The following is an 11,841-nucleotide window of genomic DNA, read 5'->3' as shown; positions in this document are numbered from 1 at the left end:
GGGAAAATCTTACCGTCGAAAGACTGCTGCAGGTTCCAGCTCAGTCTGAAACTGCAGGGAAAAGTGGAGCAGCTGCTGAACAAAAGTTTTAGATTTTTTTTTTTTTTAGAAAGTCTGCAAAACTAATTTCCCACAAAATAGGACTCAATTTCCGTTTAAGAAACTAGCTCTTGCAAATCTCATACAATTCCTGATTTTTTCCAATAGCAATTGAAATTCAATTTATCTTTCGCACATGGACCCAAGAATTTAGACTTAAATTCCAGGAGCGCAATGGTTTTCCTTTTTTTTTTTTTTTAAATTTTGATTTGGGAGAGGAAGGTAGAGCGAGGAGGAAGGGCTAAGAAACAAAACGTTTCCGCAGTGGACACCTCTTTGGTCAGTGATCAATAAACGCGTTATCCTATTTTAAACCAGTTAACAGCCGCCTTCATGGCTACTGTTAATTCCACTACACGCATGTTAAAAAAAAGAAAAAAAAAAAAAAGGCAAGCCCAGACTCTCTGGGTCGTCCCTCTTGAGCCGCTACAGACCGCAACGAAGAAAATGAAGGTGCGGGGAATAAAAATTGTGCGAGTTCTTGTTATGAAGGGGCAGGGGGCAAGAAGGGCAAGTGGTCTTTCTCCGGCAGACTTGGTCGCCCAGCGAGCGGCGGTGCTTTGGTGCAGCCACCCCCCAACCTGGGGGCGCCGGGGCCGCGCTGCGGCTCCTCCCGGGAGCCGGGGGGCTAGTTGGGCGGGGGGAGAGTGGGGGGGGCGGTCGGCGGGGGAACGCTCCGCACCCACCCGCGGCCGCACCGCGCTCCAGGGCGCGGGGGACGGGGGCGGCTGGTCCCGGCCCGCGCAGCCCCGCGCGCCGGGCCGCGCTGCTCCCTCCCACCTGGGCGCGCAGGTGAAGCGCTGCCAAGCGCCGTCCCCCCCCCCCCCCCCGGAGAGAGGGGCGGGGGGCGCCCCCGCCTGCCACCCCCGAGTAAACCCCCGGCATTTTCCTTCACGTCTCTACTGCGCTCCCCTGCCCGCTCCCCCGGGGGGCGGGGGCACCCCGAGCGGCCCCGTCAGCCCCGATGGGGCGGTGATGGCCCTGCGGGGGGGGGGCGCCGCGCCCCCCCGCCCCGCCCGGGACGGCGGCGGGGGGGAGCGGAGGGCTCGCCGGCCCTGGGGCAGCCCCGCCGGGCGCCGCGGGGGCGGGGGGGGGCGTGCTCCGCGCGGCCCGCCCGGGGGCAGGGAGAGGCGGACTTAGCCCCCGCGGAGCCGGGCCCCCCCCGCGCCGCTACCGCGGGCGCCCGGGGCGCGGGCGCGCAGCGCTGCCGCCCGCTGACGGAGCGGCTGGGCGCGGGGACGGCGCTGGCGTTTTGGAGGGAGTTCGCATGTGGTCAGTGCTGTGTTGCTAAGCCAGCCCCCAGCTCACATTACACACTACTGTATTTATAACCTCTCGGAGCCGTTTCCCCCTCCGAGCAGTTCTCTGGGACCACCTTCTATTGGCTTCAACCTCTCCCACTTCTTGACATCTGAGCAGCTCTGAGAAAGGCTCATCTAGGTCCGAGTGTTTATGCAGCGGAGACTGGCCACTAGGGCTAAAGACCTGGATTATCTGAGCTCAGCTGCCTGCTGCAAAGTCTGTCGTTGCCGTTTTGGAAAAAAAAAATCCCAACCCCGATCTGTTTACAGTGAAAGTTGACAAAGGGTGGTGAAGTTGGATCTTTCCTAAACTCTCCTGCCTGGAACCTGAGACTTGCATGCCATGGATCACACACTCTTTGGCTGCCTGCGCAGCCCCCATGCCACCGCGCAGAGCTTGCACCCTTTCTCCCAGTCTTCTCTTGCCCTGCATGGAAGATCTGACCACATGTCCTACCCTGATCTGTCTTCTTCTTCTTCCTCTTGCATAATAGCGGGATACCCCAATGAGGAGGGCATGTTTGCCAGCCAGCATCATAGGGGGCACCACCACCATCACCATCACCACCACCACCACCACCAGCAACAGCAGCACCAGGCTTTGCAGACGAACTGGCACATTCCTCAGATGTCGTCTCCTCCCGCCGCGGCCAGGCACAGCCTCTGCCTTCAGCCCGACTCAGGAGGACCCCCGGAGCTGGGCAGCAGCCCCCCCGTCCTGTGTTCAAACTCTTCCAGCCTGGGCACTAACACCCCCACGGGGGCAGCGTGCGCGCCAGGGGACTATGGCAGGCAGGCTCTGTCCCCGGTGGAAACAGAGAAGAGGTCCGGCAAAAGGAAAAGCGACAGCTCAGGTAACGGCTCACGCTTCCCCCTGCGGGGCGGGACCCCCGGGCGGAGGGTGCCGGGGGGAGCTGCGCTGCCGGGCCCCGGGTCCCCCGCTGCGGCCGGGCTGGGCTCGGCTGGGCTCGGCTCGGCTGGGCTCGGCTGGCTCCGGCCCGGCCCGGCCCCGGCCGCCGCGGTGCCCTCGCCGCCGGCTGCCGTCGGGCTGCCGGGTCGTTTCTTCCCTCAGACGCGCTCTCGGGATCCCCATCATTACAGCCAGCTTTGTCAGGGCTACCGGGGGGGGGGCGGGGGGGGGGTGTTGGGGCGGAATAAAAAGGGAAAATCCAGCACGTGATAGAGCATGAAATCAAGGTGGTGGTGGTGGCGGCGGCGGGGGGAGACTTTCCTACAGTCAAAGAGAGAAACGTTTGTAGTTTTGGTGAGGATTTTAGCATCTGGTCCCGCGTCCCCCTCCCCCCTGCCCGATACGCCACCTCTGCTTCAAAATTCAGAATATAGCGCGCTCCTTCCCCTCCGCCCCTTCGCCGCGGAGCTGACTGCGTGTCCCAGGCGATTGCACAACGCTTGGAAACTCTGCTTGGAAGTGGGAATTCGGGAGAGGAGCTGATGCCTCGCTGCCCCGTAGGATCTGGGTGCGCCTGCACCAAATCCTCAGCGTGGAAGGGGCAAAATTTGGAGTCTGTAAAGCAAACGGGTGAATGGGAGTTTTAGAAAGCTGCTTCGCTTCAGTTTGCTGGTGGCGGGGGCGGAGGGAAGGAAGGAGCTGTCTGACTTTTAAAATCACTGCGATTCTTACTTAAACACGAGCATAAAAACATGTAGACCCGCAGTCATTCCAGGGCAATGATTTGGCATCACTGAGCGTGCAAAACACCGACATAATCTCTGCTTTTTAAAACGGCAAAGCCTGTCAAAGTCCCACTCTGACAAAAGCCACTCGGCGAAGGCAATGCAACCGATGGCACTTCCGTTAGGGCACACATAAACCAGAAGGTCATCAAAAATATACTGAGACAGGCAGGAGGCACTTGAAAAAGAGAGGGCTCAACAGTTTGAAAACCCAAGAGCAGGCATAGCGATTTGTTTGTTATCGAGGAAGAGAAAGTGAAAGGCTTTTCCAGATATTTATGAAGTTCGCAACTGAAACCGTGACCTCTTTCATTCAAAACATTGTGAGCTTAGTAAAGTGGTAAGCAACAGAAGCTGTTTTAAAAAATAACCCTCAAGGATACCATCATTTTCTTCATTGTCCGTTACATTAAGAAACGTTTTACAATAATTCAGAATGAGTTTAACTGAATTTTGTCTTACGTAGACGGTATACAGGCTGAAAACTCTTCCAAGATTAAAAGCCGTATTTAGTTAGAACACTGGTGGCGAAATCTATTGTTGCGTCTTCATTACATTTTATGAGATAAAAGAAATGCTCTGATTTCGCGAGGTGTATGAGCAATACTAAAATTTGGGCCCCCATCACTGGTGGGGAAATAAATGGATGCCTGTCGGTGTGAGGATTTATTGTATTTGTCAGTCTATTTAAAGCTGAAGGAAAAAAAGGAAATCGGTCCCTTTCACTGTCAGAGAAGTATCTGTATCGCTTTCTGTTTATTTCATTTTGCAATGCAAACCAAAAACAAAAGCCACCAGTGGGGAATGTCCCAAACCTTACCCTGAAGTGACTGGAGTCTTCCACTGGATTTAGTGGACAAGGGTTCAAGCCTTTAGCCGTGGTCACGCTTATCTTGCGCTGTACTCTGAACCTCACTTTCTAAGACCTTCTGAAGATCAAGGCAGGTAACTATTTCCTCCTCCCTTTCCCAAAGAAAAAAAAATATTATGGCCGTTCACACAATCGTGTATCTCTCAAACTGAAAGAAAGGCATCTTTTGACAACGACTGGGTAGCTGCTGTATCTTTGCATTTTCTTCAGGAAAAGCCTGAGTTTTGGACTGAATATTTAACCCCACCCCTTTATTAATCCTGAACTCTGATGCTAGATATTTAATGCCCTTCTAATGTATGGCAGCAAGAACTATTTTTAAGTCACTGTGTTTCTGTATTTGTCATCCACAATTGTGCCTCATTTGATTAAAAATCATCCCCTTTATTTCTCATTAAGCAGTTTTTAAAAACAAATTATCGTACTTGAAAGAATTTAATCCCTGCCTTCCCCACTTTTTGGAGACATATTCATCACACTTGGAACTACTTCAGTAGGCATTTGTATAAAATCCTAATAGTAAATAACTAAGAGGGGAAGAGAGACTGTTTAAGTTTCAGTGCCAGCATTCGGAGACAATTATTAATGCTCTTGCTTATTTACAGATACATTTCCTCTTCTTAAGCGTATCACTTAAAGCCACAGAATGTTCAGTGTTTTCTTGAGCACTGATTCTGTTCTGCATTTCAGAGCTGAATTAATCTTAGGCTACACCTTGCTTGCACTACGCTGCTTTTATTTCTGAATGTTTAAGATCAGGAATGTTGGTTCATAAAGCTGAGTTTATAGATAGTTTAAAGTAAGTAAAACGTGAACATTCCTTGTTCATCATTTATCTCCCAAACTAGTAACTGTTGCTCAACCATATAGATATTCTGAAAATTTACCAGCAGAGATACCCCTTTTTACTTATTTGTTATGATGGCGGGAGTGTAATTTTTTAAAATTATAAGCAAAAATCCAGAGGATGAGAAATATTTTGGATGATGGACTGTGTGTTTGTCCCTGTGCTTGCTCTTTTTCTCTGCAGTTCACATATTGCAGGGGAATGGGAGGATGGAAATATTTTGCGCTGTTCTGTTATGCTTTTGTTTGGGATTGAGAAAGCAAGGTGAAATGTGCTTTTGTGGTAGTTTTATAAACTGTCTGACTTACAGTTTTCTTTTGCCCTAACCCAGGTTTTAAGCAGTTTGGGAAGTTCCCTTTGAAGATATTGAATAGGCTGCTACAGAACAGGGTGACATTGTCAACAGTTCTTGTTGTAAAGGACTGGGAAATACTGCTTACTTAATCATCGACCCCTGCATGCTACAGCTGTCAGTGTCTCCAGGTTTTGTAGTCGCTCTCTCATTATCTTCAGAACATCCATTTCAACCTGCCTAGGCCCAGGAGTGGGTCAGTAAACTAGCCTGCGAGTTGAGGAGTGATGCACCCAAATCTTTAGATGTTAATGTTTTGCAGTGAATAATGGCATCTGCATCCTCGCCTTTGTAACTCAGCTCTGCGTATGTCAAGGATGTAGGAGTAAAAAGACGATACTAAATTTGAGGATAGGTTAAAAATAAAATCGCTTATTTTAAAGTGCACTAATGGTCAGAATTATCTGTGTGCTAATGAGGTGCGGATGAAAACCATGCTGAGTGTATAAAAAACATATTATTGGAGTGCTTTGTTGCTTTGTGTTACGAGTTGTTCTATATAGAATATTTTGGATTTTTCTAATGCCTCCTCTTCTTATTACTTGCTTGTGACCTTTGAGGCCATTTTATTTCTGCTTTTTATAGAGTAGGTTTTCATTCTCAGACAATGCAGAACACATCAAATGCAAAATCACTACTGTGATTGTCTAAGTTAGCTTATTTAGGTCCAAGTTTTCTTAAAACTTCAGTCAGGAGAAAAGCATATTAATGCCTATATAGAAAGTCTAATGTAGGTTTACTGAGAAATACAAAAAGAAAGTGAATCTGGTAGCCCTAAGGAAGCCGAAAATTCTATGGCGAAAAAAATATCTGTACTATGCTGGAAAGACCAGGGGGAATCTGAGTACTGTTGAAGGAGTTCTTCTAAGCAGTACAGCTATTCAAACATTTAATTGAGGTAGATAAATATATGTTATAAGTAAATTTGATTCCAGTTAAAGTCTAAGGTAATTAAACACATGCCCCCAGGCCTGAGAAGACTTTTTTTTTTTTTTTTTAAAGTTTGACATGGAAAAATGTTTTTATATGGCGCAGATTTCCAAGGACAGGCTAGCAGGTAATAACAACCATTCACATTTTTTTGACTGTATTTACAATAGTATCGTATAGAAACGCTGATGTTAAACCTACAAAACCATTTCAGGAATTCAGTGTTTCAATAGCTGTTCTGCTGGGTTTTGTTCATTGACAAATCACATGAAAAGAAAACAATACTCTTTTTCCAGTGTTTTAACATCTTTTACAACCTACCTATTCTCAACATGCAAGCAGTAAAAAGTTACATCTCCAGGGAATTTATTTTAAACACATCTAAATATCATAAATCATATGTACTTGTTTGAAATGGTCTCTAAAAAGCAGGTCATTTTGATAAATTATTCTAAATACTGCGAAATCATGGGTTTTGAGGACTTCTTATTGGTTTCTGAAACACATCAGCAAGAAAAATGAGCTGCACACTTGTAGTCAAAAAGAACTGTGTAACTGATTCATCAATATGTCTGTGCTTTTCAGCGTGGTTGTAAACGGAAGCAAGAAAAAATGCATAATAAAGCCTAGTTTTTCTGGAAAGAGTTAATTTGTTTGGTATCCAGTATCAAAGCATCACTTACCATTTAAAAAAAACACCACCAACAAAAAAAACCCAGCTCTGTAGATTTCATAAATGAAACAAGTTCAAAATCAGCTGAATAATAATCATAGTTCTTGGAGAAAACTTTTAAGACTGATTGCTTAGCAAATGTTGGGCTACCTAGTGGGCTATTTGCTGGATTGTTTAATAGATGAAAATTTACAGTGTGTTCACTTTTACTCTCAGGAAATATAATCAGGAACTTTTCTAGGACTGTAAATTTTTTAAACACTATTTTGCTGATACATTCTCAGAATTCTTTGCCCATAGCCAAAGAGTAATTCTGGGGACAGAAATAAGTATGGCTTCTAATTATGTATTTCTGTCTGTTTATATATAGCATTCAGTAGGATTTACACTTCCTCCCTCCCCAACCCACCCTTTTAGAAACATTGGGGTCCCAATCCAGACATTCACTGGAGCACAAATGTTTTTGTGGCAAGGTCTATTGACTCTAGTGGAACCACTGAAGTGCTCAAGGTTTTTTAAGCCGTTGGAGCTTAATTCTGTTACTCTGTTTTAAATCTTTGGCACGGAAAGGTAATTGCAGGTTATTCTTTTATTATTTGGTATTAAGTACTATCAAGAATCCCAGTCTTCAAAGCAAAGTCACTGAGGGGTCTGGAAGAGTAAGAAGTGTGGTACTAGAATGAAATGCAGAAGGAGATATGGACACATGGGGATTAAAGATCCAAACGTTCTGGCAATATCTGAAGAAATTTTCACTAAAACTTTTCAAAAAATCATGGTTGTAGTTACCTTTCAGGATTTTTAAACTGCTGTTGCATGGTACAAAAAAGAAAAATCCTTTATAATTCTTGCAGATATTTATTGATAAAATATTAGGATTGCCTGGTTGTTTGAGCATTGCCAATAAAGCATTACATATATATAAATCAAATTATATTGGTTTTAACATCCTAGGATAAAATTTGTCCTAATATATCTAGCATAACTTCTCTAGTATTTTGCACAGTAAGTAATCAGCTTGCAGATTTTTTTTTTTGTCACTGTTGCCCTTTTTAGACATGCTAATTATTTCATAAGTGCTTTTTAATTGAGCCTGTTAATCTGCATATAGTTTGCCATTTGGAAATATTCTTTAGTGATGCGATGACTCGATATGCTGTATCTCTGAAGTCCTCAAGAGTAGGACTGAGCTCTGTGTCTTGAAATTCAAGGGAGGGTGACAACATTATCTTTGCTGCCGTCTGCTAATAATCTGATATTGCCCACCAGATTACTGCTTTCAGCAAATACAATGTTACACGGCAGCATGAATGGTCACTGTAGCATGTCTCTTTCAGTAGCAAAATGTATTCTACCAAGCAGTTTTGCTAGCCTCTGGAAAGCAAGCGAAATAAATCTGTTTTCATCTGCTAGAATAAGCAAAGTTTAAATCCATCAATAAAATGCAGTTGTGGTGGGGTTGAGTTCAGTCCTTATTTTTGCTATGTTATCCTGTGTCCTTGTTCTAATACGGTTAAGAATGTAACTTGAAAGGACGTGAAAGGAAAGTTATATTTTTAAAATATAAATCCTTACATATGTCGCTAATAAGGTTTCTAACTGAAATAGTGTGGTGTTAGAGAAGTTTGATAAACAGTGCTTGAGGCTACTTTGCTACATCAGTGCACAGCTGAGCACTGAACTCAGTCTTACGATCTGTCTCAAGCCTGTGCCCTGTCCTTTTATGTCTGTTTCCCCAACCTATACAATGGCAATACCAGTGCTTTCCTTCCATTTGTAAAGTACCGTAAGCTTTTATTTAATGAAAAGCTTTGTGTGCGTGTGTGTGCACGCGCGCGTGCTCTTTTTTCAGTAGGCTTTAAAGACTTGCAGATCTGCATCACCATTTCTCAAGTATTGCTGGTGGCAGGGTAGGAGCGAGATGGTGTGCAGCCACAGAAAAAGCTGCCTTCCCAGTCCTCAGCAGGGTAATCACGTCACCTTTACCTGCATGAGCTTGTGTGGCTGCATAGGTGTGCACAGCAAGAAGTCATTTGACTTCTGGGGTGAGCGTCTGAGGTCTCCAGTGACCAGATAGCTACTTTTCTATTGTATTTAATGAAAGTCTGAATTAAAAAGTAGTCTGATGTAATTGTCTTGGATGCACACAGTCTAGTTTTGTAGTATTTGAATGATTAAATTTGAAGTATTTGAATCACTGAAAAAAGTTATTAAAATAAATGGTTTCTAAACATACCTGTGAAGGGGAGTTTCACCTGGATGATATTGATGACAAAACTCCCACTGATTTTTGGTAGTACCAGATTTTAAGACGTGCATTCTTACTACGAATGTAGCTTAGCTTTGGAGAAGGAGATAGACCAGCTAGCCATGCTAGTGCTTATGCTTTCTGTGATACGCCGTCTTGCATGCTTCCAGCGGCAAACGCAGCAAAGGAATGCTTGCTTGAAAAAAACACTGCTGCCATCAGTCTTAGTTTTCTAGTGTTTGTTGTCTTTCTTATTTCTTAATATATATTACAAAATCTGTGTCCTTTGATAAGTTTACCTAAATGATATCCATTTAAAATAATATTTTAATAGACAAAAATTTAAAATCACAGTGATGTTATTCAATCTCTGATAATTTTATATATATATCTCTAATATCACTACTGCAGAGATGCATCACTGTATCCTAGCATTTGCTGAGTGATGCAAAGTGGAAAAAAAAATCATTAATATCATAGGATATGGTAGTAGACAGTTCACTGTCATGCATGAAAAGTTGCTTCTGAAGTCTTCTACTAAACATTATGAATCAACAACTTAGACTGTCAAAATTCTACTTAACATCAGTGATATTAAAGATGTAATATTCATTTTAGATTAGGGAGGATGTCCTTCATTTTGAGATCTTGGACCTACAGAAGACAGTAACCTCCTATTCAGAACTTGAGTTTATTTTCCATATGGAATTATGAATTTTACAAATAGCTTTGGGGGTAGGTTACTTGACTGGAAGTTGTGTAAATAGGCATGCGATTATACATCAAAAGAGAAATCAGAAGTCATGTTTGGAAATTGGCTACTGAATGTTTTGTTGTTTAATGATGAATGTGATCATTCAATACTATGTAGTCTGAAACCACTGGAGCTTCTTGCTCAACACAAACTAAAAAGCAGTCTGAACTTTGTCTTGAAAATTACCTGTGCTGAATAAACCTTGCAGTAGTGGGAAAAGGGGCCCTTAAAATACATAAATAGAAGAAACATACATGAAAACTTAATGGTCATTTGAAAGAAAAGTTATTTTGTACTTGAACCTATGTTTCCTTTTATCTTTCTTTTCAACAAATGAAACAAAATAATTGACCAAACAGCAGAAGAAACAAGTCTCAAAGGAATGAATCAAATCTTTCATTTATGATGGAAGAGCATAGTTTTACTAAACCAATAAAATCCAGTGGATTATGAAACCCTAACTGGAAGCCAAGTAATCTTTTTTCTTTCTTTCTTTCTTTTTTTTTTTTTTTATGAAGCTGCTTCTTGAACTAGAGAAAAATTGGTTGATTGAACATTATTTTATAGCAAATAGGATATGAAAAACTAAAACTGAAACAGATTACTGCAGGCTTTTAAAAGTCCTTCTTCCCTTCTGCATTCTCTCAGATCTCTAATAGCTATTTTTTATTTTTAGCAAGTGAACCCGAACAAATGCTGCCTCATATATATATATCAACTGTGTTAGATGCACTTCAGTAGCCTCTGCCACCCTTGTGAATTTTGATTCTCAGGCTGTGATCCTATGATGATGCCAGTATGCATTTAATTCGGTATGTAGGGAGATGAATGAAATCTTGGGTCTGCTGAAGTCAAAACTAACTATTGAGTGGAGCCAGAACTTCACAGCAGAAGTAGTCATGTTACTTTGATACAAAAACACCTGAAGTTAAGTGTATGTTTACACATTTTGGTGAACCGGGGGCATTAGTCACTTGAATTTACCAAGCGGAAAAAACTGTTTCCCACTTTGGTCCTTCTAAAAATAGATACTAAAAAAATCTGTTGGACATATGTAGACTGACAATACAGCTCTGAAGAGAGTTGAATGAACCATCGGGTTTTCTACCTGCCAAGTAAAAAATGGCATATTCCAGAAGAATGCAATGTACCCTGACTGTGCACGTGGGCTTCCTTGGAAGGGGGTGTTCTGCAAGGTGAGTGGGGCTCCTCAGGCACATGGGTCTCAGAGGCTTTTCAAGCCTTTCATTTTCTTTCAGCTGGTGCAGAATACCAAAACATTGTAGGCCCCATCCTCATAGGATATGTGGACAAGTAAAACCTACTTGTTAAAATGTGCTTGTTATTGTCAAAAGAATGGTAGGAACAGTGACTAGATGTCTCCTAAATTCAGTTGGTTTAGTGAAGGAAAAAGAACTGAAGTCAGATGTGTTGATAAATCATACAATGGCATGTTTTGTGAGGCTTTGCTACACTGAGCTGGTAAAAACAGTGTGAATGGAAGCCCGTGCAACTACAGCGACGTCGACTGCTCAAAGATGTCTTGTAAAGCTTTGTGCTTAGAATGCCAGATAGTATTTTCTGCCAGAAGAAAACACCAGTCTAGTGAGGGCTAAGACGTGTTCACTACTTTTAAATTGTTATTTTCTGAACTAGACTTTGAAACCTAGTAAAAGTCTGCAAGTCATACTCGCCTTACATAGGGCTTAGGAAGAACTGAGAGCATTGCAAGTCCTTTGCACTTTGGAATTACTGATTTGATTGTATTGTATTTGATAGTATTAAGCTTTTTTTTTTTTCCATTTCTATATTCTTGTTTTGGTAGTACCACAATGACCTCAAGCCGCAGCTGTGTGTTAAGTCTTTGCGTTCCTGAGGACATTAGAACAATGCATACTAATGGTCTGTCTCCCGGCTCCCTCTCCGTCACTCCCTCTCTTTCTTTTTTACACAAGTACATTTCTGAAGGAGTGTATACGTGTATATTCTTTCAGTTTCCATTTATCCTTGCAGAATGAACCTTTCCTTTATTGCAAAACAAAAATTACCACCCTTTACCTTAATCACATTT

General features: G+C 43.1%; 1 protein-coding gene across 1 annotated transcript in view; it reads left to right on the top strand.

Annotated features, from left to right (window-relative positions):
- The first annotated feature begins 1,442 nt into the window (after positions 1-1,442).
- Positions 1,443-11,841, top strand: part of MEOX2 (mesenchyme homeobox 2) — a 54,343-nt gene continuing 43,944 nt past the window's right edge. Inside the window, exon 1 of the mRNA XM_074849183.1 lies at positions 1,443-2,254. Within this exon, the coding sequence (XP_074705284.1) occupies positions 1,744-2,254 (511 nt within the window). The 5' untranslated portion in view covers positions 1,443-1,743. The remainder of the gene's footprint in view (positions 2,255-11,841) is intronic.

Source organism: Strix aluco, chromosome 1, assembly GCF_031877795.1.
Source record: "Strix aluco isolate bStrAlu1 chromosome 1, bStrAlu1.hap1, whole genome shotgun sequence".
Lineage (NCBI taxonomy): Eukaryota > Metazoa > Chordata > Aves > Strigiformes > Strigidae > Strix > Strix aluco.
Note: the sequence above shows the minus strand (reverse complement) of the source record. Positions and strands in the feature narration are given on the sequence as shown.